This window comes from Oncorhynchus masou, chromosome 18 (genome assembly GCF_036934945.1).
Source record: "Oncorhynchus masou masou isolate Uvic2021 chromosome 18, UVic_Omas_1.1, whole genome shotgun sequence".
In the NCBI taxonomy this organism is placed as follows: domain Eukaryota; kingdom Metazoa; phylum Chordata; class Actinopteri; order Salmoniformes; family Salmonidae; genus Oncorhynchus; species Oncorhynchus masou.
The window spans coordinates 35,301,172-35,321,868 of NC_088229.1; the positions used below are offsets into that span (position 1 = coordinate 35,301,172).

General features: G+C 40.8%; 1 protein-coding gene across 4 annotated transcripts in view; it reads left to right on the forward strand.

Moving 5' to 3' along the window:
• The window catches only part of LOC135504482 (DENN domain-containing protein 2D-like), a 47,063-nt gene that overhangs the window by 17,111 nt on the left and 9,255 nt on the right, over window positions 1–20,697 (forward strand). For 3 of the 4 annotated variants that reach the window (XM_064923114.1, XM_064923116.1, XM_064923115.1), the window contains exons 5-7: window positions 10,596–10,655; window positions 11,241–11,330; window positions 20,375–20,550. In XM_064923114.1, coding sequence (XP_064779186.1) covers window positions 10,596–10,655; window positions 11,241–11,330; window positions 20,375–20,550 — 326 coding nt within the window. Of the gene's footprint in view, window positions 1–4,266; window positions 4,503–10,595; window positions 10,656–11,240; window positions 11,331–20,374; window positions 20,551–20,697 lie in introns of those variants that run through there. The other variant, XM_064923117.1, reaches the window with a different exon arrangement.

Here is a 20,697-nt window from a genome sequence, read left to right on the forward strand (position 1 = left end):
AACACAAACGTTGGCACAGACACATGCATACACACACACACAATAACATACGCACTATACATACACATGGATTTAGAAATGTAGATATGTGTAACGGCTTTCTTTAGGTTAAAGAGAGTCGGACCAAAATGCGGCGTGGCTATTGAGATTCATGTTTTAATGAAACAAGGAAACCACGAATCAATACAAAAACAACCAACATAACACAAAAACCGAAACAGCCTATACTGGTGCAAAGTAACACAGAGACAGAAACAAGGACAATCACCCACGACACACTCAAAGAATATGGCTGCCTAAATATGGTTCCCAATCAGAGACAACGATAAACACCTGCCTCTGATTGAGAACCACTTCAGACAGCCATAGACTTTGCTAGCAAACCCCACTAAGCCACAATCCCAATACCTATGAAAAACCCCAAGACAAAACACACCACATACCAAAACCCATGTCACACACTGGCCTGACCAAATAAATAAAGAAAACACAAAATACTAAGACCAGGTCGTGACAATATGTGGTAGTGGTGGAGTAGGGGCCTGAGGGCACACAGTGTGTTGTGAAATCTGTGAATGTTTTGTATAAACTGCCTTCATTTTGCTGGACCCCAGGAAGAGCAGCGTCTGCTTTTGCAGCAGCTAATGGGGGATCCATAATAAATACAAATATAAACTCAAGCATAGATTGGTAACTTTTGTTCTAATTTGGCACACAAAAACTAGAGGTCATGCGTAACTTGGATCTAAAATAATGTCAATGATCGTCCTATAGGAGGCGCTGTTATAAGCAGTCTCACTTAAACCCTCACATCCATGTCCCGTTTAACCTAGAGACTCAAACTATGTTTGTAGGTATCTTTCCTCATGCTGGCCAAATTTGCCTTAATGGGACTTAATAAGGTCTGTCAGGATAGATTTTTATCTGTATTGAACTTCTTTTTTGTGTGAAAAATGTCTTCTCATGAACCATATGTCCAAATATCTCCAAGTGGATTGGTTAATAGATGGCTGAGTTATTTATAAATCAAGAAATCAGATATTACGTGTCCATGTAAGTCCTTTGTAATTCCACTGCATAATGGCCTATTACCATGATGAACCATGTTAGGTTTGGCATTGATGTCTTATAAAATAAGGAACCTATTAACAATTAACTTTTTTCAGGTCCGGATGAAAAGCATGCCCAAAGTAAACTGCCTGTTTCTCAGACCCAGAAGCTAGGATATGCATATAATTAGTAGATTTAGATAGAAGTTTCTAAACTTCTAAGTTTCTAAAACTGTTAAGATCATGTCTGTGAGTACAACAGAACTTATTTGGCAGGAGAAACCCAGAGGACAAATCATCCGGGAATTTTTTGTTGTAGAGATGACTGTGTTTTCATGGGATAATAGATTTATGAGGCATCTGTTTGCAGTTCCTTTGGCTTCCACTAGATGTCTAAAGTCTTTAGAAATTGGTTGATGTTTTTCCTTTGAGAAATGAAGAAGAAGCCCTTTCTTTTCTAGGTGTCAAGCCTAGTGGACTGTTTTGTTTGGGGCGCGCGACCTGGAACTCGCTCCACTTTCATTTTATCCCTTATTGAACGCAGTATATTACAGTCTAAAATTGTATTGATTATTTATGTTTTAAAATACCTAAAGTTGGATTAGGAAAGTTGTTTGAAATGTTTGGACAAAGTTTACAGGTAACTTATTAGATAATTTGTAGTCATGTTGGGCAAGTTGGAACTGGTGTTTTTCTGAATCGAACGCGCAAAATAAATGGACATTTTGGGGACATAACAAAGGAATTAATCGAACAAAAGGGCAATTTGTGATGTTTCTGGGACATATTGGAGTGCCAGCAGAAGAAGACCTTCAAAGGTAAGGCAATAATTATATTGTTACTTCTGAGTTTTGTGTCACGCCTGGCTGTTTGAAAAATGTTTGTCATGCATTTGTATGATAGGTCGCTGTCCAGATAATCGCATGGTTTGCTTTCGCCGTAAAGCCTTTTTGAAATATGACACGGTGGTTGGATTAACAAGAAGTGAAGCTTCATTTGGGTGTATTGCACTTGTGATTTTATGAAAGTTAAATATTTCTAATAATTTCATTTGAATTTGGCGCTCTGCCATTTCACCGGATGTTGTCAAATTGATCCCGCTAACGGGATTTGATCCATAAAAAGTCTTTAACCTCTTTGAACTCTAGGGGCAGTATTTCATTTTTGGATAAAAAAACGTTCCCGTTTTAAACAAGATATTTTGTCACGAAAAGATGCTCGACTATGCATATAATTGACAGCTTTGGAAAGAAAACACTCTGACGTTTCCAAAACTGCAAAGATATTATCTGTGAGTGCCACAGAACTGATGCTACAGGCGAAACCAAGATGAAACTTCAAACCGGAAATTAGCAAAATTTTTGAAGCGCTGTTTTCCAATGTCTCCTTTATATGGCTGTGAATGCGCAAGGAGAGAGCCCACAATTTCTGCCATTTCCCCAAGGTGTCTGCAGCATTGTGACGTATTTGTAGGCATATCATTGGAAGATTGACCATAAGAGACCACATTTACCAGGTGTCCGCCCGGTGTCCTGCGTCGAAATTGGTCCGTAAACCTCAGCTGTAAGTATTTTTCCATTTAATTCAGAGAAGAAAGCAGACTTCCACGAACGATATATCAATGAAGAGATATGTGAAAAACACCTTGAGGATTGATTCTAAACAACGTTTGCCATGTTTCAGTCGATATTATGGAGTTAATTTGGAAAAAAGTTCTGCGTTTTGGTGACTGAATTTTCATTTTTTTTGGGTAGCCAAAAGTGATGTACAAAACGGAGCGATTTCTCCTACACAAAGAATCTTTCAGGAAAAACTGAACATTTGCTATCTAACTGAAAGTCTCCTCATTGAAAACATCCGAAGTTCTTCAAAGGTAAATGATATTATTTGAATGCTTTTCTGGTTTTTGTGAAAATGTTGCCCGCTAAATGCTAAGCAAAATGCTACGCTAGCTATCAATACTCTTACACAAATGCTTGTTTTGCTATGGTTGAAAAGCATATTTTGAAAATCTGAGATGACAGTGTTGTTAAGAAAAGGCTAAGCTTGAGAGCTAGCATATTTATTTAATTTCATTTGCGATTTTCATAAATAGTTAAAGTTACGTTATGCTAATGAGCTTGAGGCTATAACTGGATACAGGTTTTTTTCATAAATAATGTTTTTTGAAAAACTGAACATTTGCTATCTAACTGAAAGTCTCCTCATTGAAAACATCTGAAGTTCTTCAAAGGTAAATTATTTTATTTGAATGCTTTTCTTGTTTTTGTGAAAATGTTGCTGGCTGAATTCTAGGCTTATAGCTATGCTAGCTATCAATACTCTTACACAAATGCTTGTTTAGCTATGGTTGAAAAGCATATTTTGAAAATCTGAGATGACAGTGTTGTTAACAAAAGTCTAAGCTTGAGAGCAAATGTATTTATTTAATTTCATTTGCGATTTTCATGAATAGTTAACGTTGCGTTATGCAAATGAGCTTGAGGCTATAAATAGGATCCCGGATCCGGGATTGCTCGTCGCATGAAGTTAACTTAGTTTGAGAAAATCTAAGTGTTGACTGAGTTATTGACATATCAGAAAGTCTGATTTTATGTGTCCATTTAAACCACTGTAAATCCACTCCAGAGGGGCCTATCAACTTGAAACTTTTCATCGCTATCATGAATGTCTTTAAGATACATTTGGTATTGTGTCAAAAAAACAAGGATACTATAAATAACTCATTCTTCATCTGCAATCATCTTCTCCTCTTGAACCATAAGTCAGATTCACTTCAGATTTTGTATTTAGACTCATTACATCATCTTTAATGGTTTTGAGAAAGATTGTTGCAGCATTCAAATATGGCCACACTGTACCTATAGATGCACTTTAGCACATATGCTAAAAATACTTTAATCTTCTAATAAAGACATCACTGATTGCACATAATGTAAGATAGTTAGAGTAGTTAGAGTTAGAGAGTTAGATAGAGTGATTGCTTTGTTATCCAACTGATCTTGTGTCCTTTCTGTCATCCTGTGAACCCCGTTCATTGCTGCTCGCAGCTATATTTTTACTATTGTCTTCTTGACTCACGAGATGCAACGACCTGTAATTCTACAGTTACTATCAAATGAATAGTTATACACATTGGTAGTGCGTAATTGTATCCGATGAAGCACATCCACGTGAAGGGAAAAGGGTGACAATTGCTAAAACATAGGCGCGCGCATGCGCACAGTTACAGTGCAACTCGACTTCCAGCGAAGCCAACCCGTGAACAGCATGCGTTGTGTACTCTCCTTACGCTACAAACGGAATGAGGTCGATAAAACAAATAGTCTGAGGAAACGATCCAGGGAAATAAGATAACATTGAGTGTTAAGCCTGTGAGAGCCATGAGTGGAGATGAGGTGCAGAGGAGGATTCGAAAAACACATGGACTAAAACATACGAAGCAGAGATGGAGTGAGTAGACTATCATTACATCAACCTAATGTATAGTCTTAAAAATGTAAATTGTTTACATCAACTGTTAAAGCTGTTTCAATGAAGTCGCAACTCGCGGTCCGACTCCGCCGGTGCCAACAAGTGATAGGCTAACGCAACATTGTAGTCATTTTCGGCCTAAAAGTTTGTTTGCCGTGGGAAAATGCTTTTCAATGACGATCCTCTTGTTAAGAGAGGCAAATAACCTGAACAGCTTTTCTGTTGACTAAACATGGTGTGGCCACTACGCATGAAGCTGGGCTGAGTCGCCTATAATGTCGCGTTCAAAACAACTGGGACCTCGGAAATCTTCGACTTCAGTGCGTTCAAGACAACTGGGAACTTGGAAAAAACGAGCTCTGACTGGGAAAATCGCTTTGAACGGTCATCCAACTATGAATTTCAAGTCGGGAACTCGGGCATCCTTCCAGAGCTCCGACTTTCCAACCTGCACATCACTGACGTCATGATTTGACATCGTTTTTACCCGAGCCCAGTTCCCAAATGGATTGAAAGCACCATTATTGCACCTTCCCACATGATCAGGACACTACAAGATCTGGCATGAGAAGGCCTTGGGAAATGTACCTCACCTCTATCCATCGACGTTTGAGTGCCCTGTACACCTCTAATTATACCATTATCCAAAATTATATATGGAGAAGATTGAAGTACTGCAATTTTTTTATCAAACTGCTATTTTTGTCATTTGGCTAGCTAATGTTAAAGCAACCCATTGGATTCAACAACACTTCCTGTAGCTACTAGCATGCTGATGGAAACATCCAGTTTCATTTTTGAATCAGTATTCCAATCATCTTGATTTACCATTCATCATTTCAAAATAATTAGGAGTACAGCGACATATTCCACCCCTGATTTAAGGCATGTTTCCCCAGCCATATACCACGTCAGGCTCTGGCTGTCCATATTTTGGTATAGCCTAAAACTGTTCAGACTGGAGTGAAGAAATACATTTAGGTTGAGTAGACCTAACGATATGATTCTAACAGCACTATATTTGATGGGGGGTGTTCTTCTTTCTAACATTGTAAATCACTTCCTTGTTGAAACATACATTCCATATGTTTCCACCTCACTTGTGATATGTCTTAACTATATTGTTCTATTTGTAGCCCTGTCTGCTAGTTTTTTGCCTTGATTTAGTAACCCATGCTCAGTGGGGTAAAGTACTTAATTTTAAGTAAAAATACTTGAAAGTACTAATTAAGTAGATTTTCAGGGGTATCTGTTCTTTGTTATTTATATTTGTGACAACTTTTACTTCACTACATTCCTAAAGAAAATAAGGTACTTTTTACACCATACACTTGTTACATTTCGAACGCTTAGCAGGACAGGAAAATGGTCCAATTCACACACTTATCAAGAGACATCCCTGCTCATCCATACTGCCTGATCTGACTGACTCACTAAACACAAATGCTTTGTTTGTAAATTATGTTGGAGTGTGCCCCTGGCTATCCATACATTTGAAAAAACAAGAAAATGGTGCCATCTGGTATGCTTATTATTAGGAATGTGAAAGGATATATTCTTTTTCTTTTGATACTGAAGTATATTTTAGCAATTCCATTTGCTTTTGATACTTAAGTATATTTAAAACCAAGTACTTTTAGACTTTTACTCAAGTAGTATGTTACTGGGGGACGATTGGGTACTTTTTCCACCACTGCCCATGCTACAGATGATCCCTCCCCTTTGAAGGCCATTGCACCTTTCAAATAAATTGCAGTTGGTCGACTAGTATGGCATTACAGAGACCTTTAACAGCTGACTGCACATATTAGGGACTGGAATGTGTCTGTTGACACAAAAATGAATTAGAGACGAGTGAGACTGTTTTGGTGTACATTTTTGAAGCCGCAGGACCAAAACCATGAAGCATGGACTTTAGCAAACTATTTTGGTCATATCTCAAGTGCAATAATACTTTAAAAGATTACATTCAGGTAAAGGTTTAGGGAAGCAGAGAGTGAGTTTGAGGGAAAGAGGGAGTGAGAGTCATGCCAGAATAAAGTTACCTATCCCTCTTTGGATGTAGTTGAGGCTTGCTGGCTGCCAGAGATGTTGTTGTAACATGTTATATAGCCTGAGGGAAAGGCAGCACACCCTGTGATGGAGAATGGCTGTTACACCTACGCAGTATGTAAGCCTTGCTGTTCATATATTCTTCTAGTGCAGTGTTTCCCAAGCCTCTTTTCGAGTAACCCAGACAGTTCCACTTATTTTATGAATTCCTGAACTAGCCCATCTGATTCAAATACTGAAGGGCTTGGTGATTAGTTGACTAATTGAGTTAGGTGTGCAATTTTAGTTTTAAAAAAATTAGTCAGTATTTGTTCAGTGTTTAGGTCTGAACGAAAAACCTCCTTGGAGGTCCAAGTGTGTTCCCTGTATTTAACTTTGAAATTGGTGGTAAATAAATATGTAGAAAAAGGTGGTTGGACCACATCCAATTGCTGGACAGAAAAAATAAAATATAGGTCAAAAGTAATTTCCCAACTGTCATGTTTCCGAGCAATTTATTTAGACCCATACAGAGCTTATCATACTGTGTCAGGTCCAAATGATGTGCCTAGTAAATGTGTCTGCAGTGCAGCTAGCAAGAGAGCCATTTGAATTACTGTGAGAAGAGCCGTAAATTGGCGAGAAACGGTCGGTGTTCTGGTAAAAATCTGTTGAGTAGGTATGTGGTAATGATTAGGTAATGTTTCATCTCTTTCTGCGTGTTCAAACATTCGTGATCATACTGAGACTGTTGAACTTAGATCAGTATGGATAAACATAGGAGCTGTGGTAGGTTTAGGAATTAGAGCACGAGTCTCTAAAAGACAGCGTTTGTTTACATCTTTCTTTTGGCAGCTCAGGAACTAGGAAAGATAGTTAAGGTATTCATTTGGTGGTTGGAAAAGCAGTGGCATGTATATGTGAATGCCAAGGGAAGCCAGGTTTCCCCCCAAAAAATGACCAAGGAAAAAAAAACATGCAAAATAACTTATCTTTCTACTGTGTTTCATAAATGTCCTTCAACAGGCTGAATGTATCTCACTGGAGAAAGCATCCAAGCAAACAAAACACCACCCCTCTGTCTTTGTGTAGCCCATCTATGCTGTCTGGTCAAAAAGTGTATGACATTGCTGTCACCCGTAGCATTGAATTCAAAGGAAGCCAGCGAGCATTTGGCCTCCCATGATTTAAAAAAAAATCTAAAATAATAGCTCAACTGAGTGAGCTCAGCTGTGAATGGTCCTTGCGCACCAAAAAAAAGTGTCACGGGGACGCAGTTTGGAATTGGCTTCACACGAATCACATTTGAAGCCAAACGTAATTTACATTTGAAGCCAAACATTACATCTTGTTGTGTCATTGTCCTCCTGTGGCTAGCTAGCTAAAATCGCCCCTTTCCTAAATTTGGCATGAATGAAGATAGGGATTTGGACTTGTTTTTACTTCTCCGTAATGGCCAATAATTATGATGGCGATTCTGATTCAAACACCCTGAAGAAGGCACAGTGATGCCGAAATGTTGGTGTTTTACCCAATAAATTACTGGAAGTTTATTTATATGGCCTGAGAGGATGGAAGTTCAACATGATGTAGTAACGTTAGGCTAATGTTAACTAGCTGGCCTGGCGCATTGTTGCCCATGAAAGGAAGTTATGCTAGCGAGCAAGCAATTTAGCCAGGTAGCCTAGGACAACAAAAATTTAAAGCATATATAACAGAGTCATAGACCGTTTAGGCAACATGAAAGAGGAGGCTGACATTGGCGTTTCTCTACAAATAGAGTCAACATGTTTTTTCTACTGACACACACACACACAGTACCATGGACAGCCACATCATATTTAGCTTACGCTAAATGGACTAAATCGTTTTTGGTATCTTTTAATTGTCACTGTATTAGACTAAGATTAGAGGATGAAATGGTGCTGGAATAGTGGAAGCAGCGGCTATTTTCTTTGACTTGTGGTTCTAAATCAATAGTCCGAAAAATGTTTTGCTTGACCAAATTAACTTGCTTGACTGTTTGTTACATGCAATATGTTTTATGGACTTCACCGGACAGATGTTGCTCTCCGAATTTTGTGATGAAACAAAGACGTGGTTGAATTTATTCTTCCACTGTGTCTTATTATATAGGCCTAAGGCTGAGACATCAGTCTCAAGTCATATGAACAGGTTATAGAGAAAACAACGTAATTATCACAACACATAGGTTGTAATACAGTGCCGTTGGAAAGTATTCAGACCCCTTGACTTCTTCCACATTTTGTTAGGTTACAGCCTTATTATAAAATTTATTTTTTTAAATCCTCATCAATCTACACACAACACCCCATAATGACAAAGCAAAAACAGGTTTTCAGAAAATGTTGCTAATTTATATAAAACAGAAATATCACATTTTACATAATAATTCAGACCCCTTACTCAGTACTTTGTTGAAGCACCTTGGGCAGCAATTACAGCCTCGAGTCTTCGTCGGTATGACACGACAAGATAGTCACACTTGTGTTTGGGGAGTTTGACCCATTCTTCTCTGAAGATCTTCTCATGCTTTGTCAGGTTGGATGGGGAGCGTTTTTCAGGTCTCTCCAGAGATGTTCGATCGGGTTCAAGTCCAGGCTCTGGCTAAGCCACTCATGGACATTCAGAGACTTGTCCCGAAGCCGCTCCTGTGTTGTCTTGGCTGTGTGCTTAGGGTCGTTGTCATGTTGGAAGGTGAACCTTCAACCCAGGGCCAGCCGACGAGAGCGTACAGGTCGCAGTGGTGGGTGGTATAAGGTGATTTGGTAACAAAACAGATGGCATTGTGATAGACTGCATCCAGTTTGCTGAGTAGACTATTGGAAGCTATTTTGTAGATGACATCGCCGGAGTCGAGGATCGGTAGGATAGTCAGTTTTACTAGGGTAAGTTTGGCGGCGTGAGTGAAGGAGGCTTTGTTGTGAAATAGAAAGCAGATTCTAGATTGGATTTTTGATTTGAGATGTTTAATATGAGTCTGGAAGGAGAGTTTACAGTCTAGCCAGACACCTAGGTATTTATAGTTGTCCACATATTCTAGGTCGGAACCGTCCAGGGTGGTGATGCTAGGCGGGTGCGGGCAGCGAACGGTTGAAAAGCATGCATTTGGTTTTACTAGTGTTTTAAGAACAGTTGGAGGCCACGGAAGGAGTGTTGTATGGCATTGAAGCTCTGACATGCACTGTCAACTGTCGGACCTTATATAGACAGGTGTGTGCCTTTCCAAATCATGTCCAATCAACTGAATTTACCACAGGTGGACTCCAAGTTGTAGAAACATCTCAATGATGATCAATGGAAACGGGATGCACCTGAGCTCAAATTTGAGTCTCATGGCAAAGGGTTCTAATACTTATGTAAATCAGGTATTTCTGTTTTATTTGCCGTAAAATTGCAAAAATTGTGTCGATTGCTGAGGATTTACATTTTTTAAATCCATTTTAGAATAAGGCTGTAAAGTGGAAAAAGTCAATGGGTCTGAATACTTTCCAAAGGGACTGTATGGCTTTTCTTTAATGGCTTGGCTTCCCCAGTGATTTTACCCAAGCACCACTACTGTGGAACAGCCCAAGTCGCTGACGAGAGCAACTGCATAACTGAAAGCTACTTATTATAGAGCTGAGGTGTGCATGTATTTGACCTTGTGTTTCCACAGTGCTGATCTGCAACCCATAATGATGAGCAAGCATGGAAGTGAAATGTGGCACTTGTTCAGTCAGTTGGTTGGTTGTGGCACTAGTGTCCATTACTGGTTTAGCTGTTACACACACATAGACACTAGTTAATGCCTATTGTATGACTCGACACATGAAATGGCAAACCATATGGTAATTTTGGAAGTAAGCCAGCGTCTATTACATCCTAAGGTAGTGGTGTTGGATCAGTATCTATGATCCGTATTGAAATAACGTAGAACATCGGATGTTGTGGAAACGTTATGACAACCTAGTTTCACAGCATTCACAGAACTACCTGCGCGAGTTGTGTTTTGACCTGCATGTCTTTTCTCCTGTCCAGGTGAGCAACCTCAAAGCGCCGCCAATGGGAAAGAGAAAGACGCCCTGTCATTTGACCTCAGTGAGTAGCCCCATTGGGCACGTTACACCTTTTCAATTGTGACTTTACCTATAGTTCTAACAGTGTGTTCAAAAGTGTGACGTCAGGGGAAAATATACACTTTAGAGATGACATAATGATAACTCTGGAGGAACCCGTGGAGAGAAGCATCTGGCTGCAGGATATGCGGGTTTATACCGCCTGGTCTGCGAATCTCAAAGGGGATGTTTGTGTGTCTCAGATGGTATCTTTGCATTTCATATGGTATGTGGGTGCGCAGCCTGAACTCGACATACCAGTCTGTGCCCTAGCTCTGGTCCAGGGCATTATGTTAGTGCGTTAGCATTGTAGTGATCAAAGTTTGGAGAGTTAGTGTTCAGAATGAATTTAGTTTTGCAAATTTTTGGATGCAATGTTAATGCCAAATCACTGGGCTCAGACTCTATTGTCCATGAGGAGTTTTGCTATTTGAGCCTAGATTAGTTAGCTGATGGTTAAGCTATTAGGTCAGAGGAGCACAGTCCATATCGTTCCATTTGGTGCCTAATGAACACGATCCTTGTGTAGGAGGTACTTATGATCTGTTGGTCCTGTGGTCCCTTCTAGGCACCGTCCAACCCAGCGAGGGTGAGAGAGGTGCCATCAAGAGGCTAAGCACCATGTGGTCCTCATTCCGCGGCAAACACGACAAAGACCGTGAGTATAAGGCTAGGGATGAAGAAAATGCGTTACATTTTGCTGCCAACTAACCGACCCTTATTAAATGGTCAACAAATAGCCCCCAAAAAATCTAAGCAGTCAAATGACCTGCCCAACACAAAATACTATACAAGGAATTTACATTTTTCATTAGGAGCTTAATGGAAACGTGCAACAATAGCAAGCACATAGAACAACATTTTAAATTGATCGTTTCACTGAAAACATCACCTTTAGCCAATAAGCATTGGATGCATCATCACATTTGCAGACTAATGTAAAACAACTAATATTCCTAAGGTGATAAATAGACAATGCGCTTTTTTTCCCTTTGCACAGCCCCAGCTAGAGGAACATATTTTAGGAAGATCTGTCTTTTTAAAAACACATTTCATGCAATTCTACAACACTTTACATCACAAGGTAGCCTACTCGGCTGACAATGACAAACTGACATCAATAAAAACGACCTTGTCTTGAATGCAACCATCTAAACTCGGCCCACGAAAAGGTGAGATACACATTGTTCAATATGACGTCCAAATTATATTGTCCTAAAAGAACTTTCCAGTGGCATTGACCCAATGATAAAGACAGTGAGTATGCGCAATGCTCTCCGATAGTGCCAATAACATAGGCTATAGGCCGCTATTGTTCACTTTGGGAGTTGAGAATTTTGATAACAAAATACATATTGGAGTTGTTTTTGTCTTTTCTCGTATGTGTTTTTCCAGCGATTGTTATTTTGAAATATTTTGATAGGCCTAGCACTATTTTAGATGCGTTTCACTGCCTGCCGCAACGTAACAATCAGCTCTGAAATGTTCTGCTTCCAATATTGCGCACTTCCCAACTGAAGTCTATGGGCTTGTGATTTAAAACAAACCACAGCTATTTCTTAAAATAAGCTAAGGATCCTCTATGCCTAAATCATGTTCTCTGGTGTAATAATTTGAATGATTTAATTTATTTCTGTATAGAGACGGGAGTAGCTTAATTATATAATTTTGGCAAATTCAATTTACTTTTGGGGAAGCTAAGCTAAGCAATTGGACGTGCCACATATTAACGATCTTATTATTGAAAATGAAACTCCTGTAAGGAAGCAGCTAATAAAACGTAATTTTCATACATTTGCCAAAATGCAATTCACGGGAAAACACTGTTCTAAACAGATCACCTAATATGAGCGGATTCCTATGTGACAGAGAAGAAAAATCTCTGAAATGTAGAAAGAGGGGGGATCATATAGCAACAACTAGGAAGGGTTGCTAATATGACTAGGACTGTGCCTTTGGCTTCTAGACAACGAAAAAGTTTATATGAAAACCATTATAACAATAGAGAAATGCTGCTTAATGGCATGAGAAAGTTCATTGAAAATAATTGCCACCACGTTTGTATCGTTGGATTTTGGCTAGGCTACTTTGAAGCAAGGTAAGACATGCTTCGTTATTTGATGGAAGGTAAAAGGTTCAGGTTTCAGACAATTATACTGCCTCAAACTCACATTGCAAAGTGGTGCTGATCGCCTGCTTAATTACGAGTTGAGATTGATAAATAAAAATAGTAGCACTTTTTAATCATGGCCATCAAACAGTTTAACACACGATTGCATTTAGGTTATTTGTTGTGCAATGTCTAGGTTTACAAAAGCACGTTTCACTCCAGTACCAGCTTTTTGAGGAACTGCTCTCATGCTGTCTGACAGGTGGTATAGCATATTCCGCTCCTCAAACTAGGCTCTGTATGCTATGCGAGTGTGATAAATAAAATCCATGAGGACTAATGACTAATACACACGCTCCAATTTAATTCCACAAAATTATGCAAATGAACCTATAGACTGATAAGCATGACTGGTCAAATGTATTTTCAGTGGCTAACCGATTCATGGTTAACCATTAACATCACTATTTAATGCTCCACAGAAACGCTGTGTTACTTAGAAACACTTCTTATTTTCTATTAAGTACTTCCTATTTCACACACAATACTTCCTAATTTACCAAGACCAAGGCCCTGTCCAGAATAACCCCTATCCACCTAGGGCATAGGCATTTGTGTACAGTAGATCATAAATGATTGGATGAATGTAGGCTAAACAGAGGTAATGGCCTCACCTTACACTCTGTCTAGCTAGGTGTGATTTGTTTAGACAGGACCAACAGGTTTGCCTAACTCCAAAGTAAATTAGATCTTTGACTATTGTGACACTGAATGAGAATGGATAGGCTGGTGCAAGTCAATGGTGTTGACCGCAGTCAAATTCCGTTTGATCATAGTCAAATTTCGTTTGACCGTTTAGTTACTGCAACTAGGATTTTCCAAGCTCTGATGCTGCTGATGGTCATTAGCCCACCAAACTTGCTTAATTGCCTTGTACTCTATTGTCCCTCTGATCACTCTGACATCAATGCAAATGTTTTGGAAAATCAAATCAAACACTTCATGAGAGTTGTGTGAGAAAACCTCAATTAAAAAAGAGGATCCCATCAGCTTTCTATAGGCGAGGCCTACTTTATTTATCAACTTTCCTAATAATAAGCACATTGCTTCGCTTTACAACAGGAGTATAGCCTACCTGGCTGGCATGAAAATTAACCATGGGAAAAGTGTCCTCCATTCGCAATTTAAGTGCATAGATTTTTTTTCCAATGCTCCTGTTCCTAGACAGTTGCATGATAATGGTCCATTCTTAATTAAAACTAATTTCACACATATATTATTTAGTACATGTAAAGACAGTCAATTTAAGAGTAGTCTGATGGGTGACAATATCAGCCTATCACTTGTGAATGATGTATTGTCACTTATGATACAAACACGCTGGGCATCATTCACAACTAAAGTGTCCAAATAACTTTAATCTGCTTTACAACCAGTGTAGAGCCTAACTGGCATACATAGGCAGCACGTGAGTTTAAAGTTTGGGGCGATTTAAAAAAAAAAATTTTTTTTTAAGAGGCACCTTTTTATAATAAAGCATAAAATGCATAATCGCATTTGCGGTCACTTTTGAGAACAGTGTATTCCCTCTAATTGATTCCATTTTGGAACATTTGCACTTATAGCCTACAGCCAGCCGTGTGCGCATTGCTGCACTTATAATGTGAAGAAATAGGCTAATAGTTGATCAACATTTTTAAGCTCAACGTTCCGATCTAGTACATCAGCCTCATTGCTTTAAAAAAATGTTTTGATGTGAGTGGTTGTATTAATTTGGGATCTATCGCATCCCACAATAGTCCCAGAGTATGTTTGGAATATATATGTATTGCACAGAAGGACAAGTTGTCCAATCGAATAGGTAAACTTTTTAACTATGGGGGGGTAGTAGATTGACACAGACTAGTGCTTTTGCTGTTCATTAGGCCTACTCATCTTGTTGGCTGACAAAAAGTAGGCTAAATGTGGACAGTCCATCTAACATCTTCAATATGCACCTCAGAATTTGATAAGAGTTAGTTGCGTCCCCGATGTCTTTGTCTTCACTTGTAGCCTACTCCATAGCTGAGATGCCTGTGAGAAGGACCTGGTCACGTGACAGGCATTGGCTAATAAGAATTGAGATATCTGAGAGAGCCATGTGAGTGAGAGGTTCTTTGGTGCATGGCAGCCAGGAGAAGGGAATTATAATTATTATATTCAGCCCAAGGGTACAACGGCCACTTTGGCTGCAAAAAGACATGGATTCTTTTGGGGGCATTACGGCCACACAAGGGGGATGCCGCTGGGATCGAGGGCTGGTGAGAATATTATCAAGTGCTTGTCAAATTGTGAATGAGAGATGAAGTGTGTGCAGCCTGCACAAGAAACAAGTCAGAGCTCATGCTTTTCATGCACATTTTTTCATTCTCATCATGCAGACTGTGTTAATATATTAAATATCAAATAAAGTTGCATAAATAACTCTAAATGAAGCATATAGGCGAACCTGTTTCTTTGTTAACCGCTCAACACAGAGTAGCCACATGCACTACCTTGGAAATATCCTTTCGATTTTTTTCAGCTATGTTCATTTGTCTTCTTTATACTCTAAAATAATAAAAAATAACGCCACAGAATTTTAAGCAAATCTTGTCTGCTAAATGAACTAATGTAGCCCACAGCCAAATGGTATAACCATATCAGGGTCTAACATAAGAACAACTCAGAGTATGCTATTCTGGTCTTCTGAAATAGACTACATCTTCTTCACATCATGTTTCTTTAGACCTGTCTAAAATAATGGGTTCATTGTGATGATGAAGGCTACAGTATATTCAATGAATTTGAACCTTTTTAAGGTGTGCATCAGTGGCGGGTAGACTATGCGTGGAAGCCAAGAGATGCTAAATGTGTTTGTTAATTCACGGTCAATTACCACGAGACTGGCAGTTACTTGCTTGACAATCACCGACTGACAATTTCATAACCACCACAGCCCTAGTTATGATTGATTTGGTTTTCCAGTTGTGCCAATTACCTGTAAGTTATTGCAGACCCAGTAATGCATTTGTTTAGCTTAGCTATATCACTGGACTGCAGAGTGAAGGAATAGCAGCCAACAAGTGCTCAGCATATATGGGAACTCCTTCAACTCCTTCTTTAAGACTGTTGGAAAAGCATTCCTCATGAAGCTGATTGAGAGAATGCCAAGAATGCGCAAAGCTGTCATCAAGTCAAAGGGTGGCTACTTTGAAAAATTTTTAAGACTTTTTTGGTTACTACATGATTCCATATGTGTATTTCATAGTTTGGATGTCTTCACTATTATTCTACAATGTAGAAAATAGTACAAATAAAGAAAAACCCTTGAATGAGTAGGTGTCCAAACTTTTGACTGGTACTGTACAATAATGTGGTGTGTAATGGGTTAGTCATGCCTTACACAGGGACTGTTGCCATGGTAAAAGCAGTTGGAGGTGAAACCTGTCACAGTAGGCTGAGTCACAGAACGGTTCTTTTGTGTGTGTGTGTCCGTGCGAGAGACCGACTGAGTGTGTGCGTGCAGCATAAAGAACTTGTCTGGGCAGCCCGGCTCTACTATTATTTCTAAGGAGCAATGGAAAAAAAAAAAGCAAGAGACCTGTAACATTTTCACAAAACCCCGAGGAGAGAAAAGATTAGCCAATATTTATCTTTGGTGTTGTTTGCTGTTCAGCAGGTCCTCTGTCAAACTGCAGGGTTTACCCAACTGTAAACACACCATGTGGCAGAGGTTGGTGGGGGATGGGCTTGTCCTTAGTTTCTAGACATTAATAAGCAGATTAAGAACCAAATGTGTCATCATTTCACATCTCAGAAACCCCTTGATAAGAATCTTTTAAAACAGGCTGGTGCTCATATACTTAGAAACCTTGCAAAACATTCCATTTTTTATTTATTTTGGCATGGTGTCTGTTGCGCCTGTTTTCACTTTGCTGGTATGTGGTTGTTCTCATTAATACTGCATAAATAGCATGCATATATTATAAGTATCTCAGAATAATATGTGTCTTCTGGCTAGTAATGATAAGTACTTTCAATTCATAGTGGTAATAAATGTAATGTACATTTTTAATATAATTGTATACGTTACATTTACATTTACATTTAAGTCATTTGCAGACGCTCTTATCCAGAGCGACTTACAAATTGGTGAATTCACCTTCTGACATCCAGTGGAACAGCCACTTTACAATAGTGCATCTAAATCATTTAAGGGGGGGGGTGAGAAGGATTACTTATCCTATCCTAGGTATTCCTTGAAGAGGTGGGGTTTCAGGTGTCTCCGGAAGGTGGTGATTGACTCCGCTGTCCTGGCGTCGTGAGGGAGTTTGTTCCACCATTGGGGGGCCAGAGCAGCGAACAGTTTTGACTGGGTTGAGCGGGAACTGTACTTCCTCAGTGGTAGGGAGGCGAGCAGGCCAGAGGTGGATGAACGCAGTGCCCTTGTTTGGGTGTAGGGCCTGATCAGAGCCTGGAGGTACTGCGGTGCCGTTCCCCTCACAGCTCCGTAGGCAAGCACCATGGTCTTGTAGCGGATGCGAGCTTCAACTGGAAGCCAGTGGAGAGAGCGGAGGAGCGGGGTGACGTGAGAGAACTTGGGAAGGTTGAACACCAGACGGGCTGCGGCGTTCTGGATGAGTTGTAGGGGTTTAACTTCTTGAAACTCCCCATCCCGGATCCGGGTTTGTGACTAAAGCCTCAGGCTCATTAGCATAACGCAACGTTAACGATTTCTGAAAATCGCAAATAAAATGAAAATAATGCGTCTGCTCTCAAGCTTAGCCTTTTCTTAACAACACGGTCATCTCAGATTTTCAAAATATGCTTTTGAACCATAGAAATTGACTAATTTGTGTAAGAGTATGCAAAGCTAGCATAGCATTTTGAGTAGCATTTAGCACGCAACATTTTCACAAAAACCAGATAACCAAATTAAATAAAATCATTTACCTTTGAAGAGCTTCTGATGTTTTCAATGAGGAGACTCTCAGTTACATACCAAATGCGCAGTTTTTCCTGAAAGCGTCTGTGTGTAGGAGAAATCGTTCCGTTTTCTACATTGCGTCTGGCTACCGAAACGAACCGAAAATTCAGTCACCTACAACGTAAAACTTTTTCCGGATTAACTACATAATATCGACCGAAACATGGCAAACGTTGTTTGGAATCAATCCTCAAGGTGTTTTTTCACATATCTCTTCATTGATATGCAGTTCGTGGAAGCTTGCTTTCCTCTCTGTATCCCATGGAAAAATACTGGCAGGTGACTTTTGCGCACCAATTTCGGCGCAGGACACCGGGCGGACACCTGGTAAATGTGGTCTCTTATGGTCAATCTTCCAATGATCTGCCTACAAATACGTCACAATGCTGCAGACACCTTGGGGAAAACGACAGAAAGGGCAGGCTCATTCCTCTCGCATTCACAGCCATATAAGGAGACAATGGAAAACAGAGCCTCAAAAATCCTGCTCATTTCCTGGATGCCATCTCATCTTGGTTTTGCCTGAAGCTCACGTTCTAGGGCACGCACAGAGAATATCTTGGTCGTTCTGGACACGTCAGAGTGTTTTCTTTCGAATGCTATCAATTATATGCATAGTCGAGCATCTTTTTGTGACAAAATATCTTGTTTAAAACGGGAACGTTTTTCATCCAAAAATGAAATAGCGCCCCCATAGATGTAAGAGGTTAATGGCACAGGCAGGGAGCCCAGCCAACAGCGAGTTGCAGTAATCCAGACGGGAGATGACCTGCGCCGCTTCCTGTGTGAGGCAGGCTCGTACTCTGCGGATGTTGTAGAGCATGAACCTACAGGAACGGGCCACCGCCATGATGTTAGTTGAGAACGACAGGGTGTTGTCCAGGATCACGCCAAGGTGTGATCACGCCAACTCTCGCTCTCTTGAAGACGGAAGGGACGTAGCCAGCGGTCAGGGATGAGTTGATGAGCGAGGTGAGGTAAGGGAGAAGGTCTCCGGAAATGGTCTGGAGAAGAGAGGAGGGGATAGGGTCAAGCGGGCAGGTTGTTGGGCGGCCGGCCGTCACAAGAAGCGAGATTTCATCTGGAGAGAGAGGGGAGAAAGAGGTCAGAGCACAGGGTAGGGCAGTGTGAGCAGAACCAGCGGTGTCGTTTGACTTAGCAAACGAGGATCGGATGTCGTCGACCTTCTTTTCAAAATGGTTGACGAAGTCATCTGCAGAGAGGGAGGAGGGGGGGGGGGGGGGGAGGAGGATTCAGGAGGGAGGAGAAGGTGGCAAAGAGCTTCCTAGGGTTAGAGGCAGATGCTTGGAATTTAGAGTGGTAGAAAGTGGCTTTAGCAGCAGAGACAGAGGAGGAAAATGTAGAGAGGAGGGAGTGAACGGATGCCAGGTCCGCAGGGAGGCGAGTTTTCCTCCATTTCCGCTCGGCTGCCCGGAGCCCTGTTCTGTGAGCTCGCAATGAGTCGTCGAGCCACGGAGCGGGAGGGGAGGACCGAGCCGGCCTGGAGGATAGGGGACTTAGAGAGTCAAAGGATGCAGAAAGGGAAGAGAGGAGGGTTGAGGAGGCAGAATCAGGAGATAGGTTGGAGAAGGTATGAGCAGAGGGAAGAAATGATAGGATGGAAGAGGAGAGAGTAGCGGGGGAGAGAGAGCGAAGGTTGGGACGGCGCGATACCATCCGAGTAGGGGCAGTGTGGGAAGTGTTGGATGAGAGCGAGAGGGAAAAGGATACAAGGTAGTGGTCGGAGACTTGGAGGGGAGTTGCAATGAGGTTAGTGGAAGAACAGCATCTAGTAAAGATGAGGTCGAGCGTATTGCCTGCCTTGTGAGTAGGGGGGGAAGGTGAGAGGGTGAGGTCAAAAGAGGAGAGGAGTGGAAAGAAGGAGGCAGAGAGGAATGAGTCAAAGGTAGACGTGGGGAGGTTAAAGTCGCCCAGGACTGTGAGAGGTGAGCCGTCCTCAGGAAAGGAGCTTATCGTTGTTGGAAAAACATACGCCTATCATAGCTGTTGTTATATTCACACATCCTTATGGCTGGAATCACATTGTATGGTGCAACGGCAGCACAGGTATTTGTCAGTCGACCTGTATTGAGTTTTGCAAATCTCTGCCATTGTGTATTTTGATTTGAGGTTGTCAGCACCAGCACATGAGTTGAATTCCATTCAATATTCCGTGTTGGAAAAGTAGGAAACAAACCAGATAGCATTCTTATTGGCCACATTCCTGGGATTCTCCCTCAGGCAATGAGCAGCAATACCTCTTCTATTGTAACTGATACTGTATATCTGCTGCTGCCTAGGAAGCATGGTGGAAGAGATAGAAAGGGAGAGATATTCAAAAGGATTTGTTTTCACCCTCAAGTGGATATTGTATTTTCAAATATTTCTTTCAACAGAGATGTATTGAAAAGTACTCAAATCAAATGATCAGTAAGATGTAATGTGTCCGGTACGGGGATAGAACCTGCTGCCCTATCGCTGCTGACACCATGGTTTAATCAGCTGAGCTATCCAGACCATAAGCCTTTGGTTTTACGATATGTTATTAGTAAGCCTCTGCCTTAACACACTGTTGTCCCGACAGGGGTGATGAAGGAGCCACCCCTTCAGGAGTCTTGTCAGCCAGCTCCGGTGGACACCCCAGCCAAGGAGCAGCGCTACATGAGTGGGCAGTACTTCTTTGAGTACTTGGTTGTGGTCAGCCTCAAGAAATCCAAAGAGGGGGCCTACGAGCCACAGATCACCTACCAGTTCCCCAAAGTGAGTCCGCCAGTTAGTAGAAACTCTGCATGTCTCCCAAAAGGGATAAAGAAGAAAAATGTGGATAAGAAATGAAAAGCGCAAGGGAAGTCATTGAATGGTCAGAGGGAGGTAGGAGAGAAGAATTCAGAATTCAGCACGGAAGAT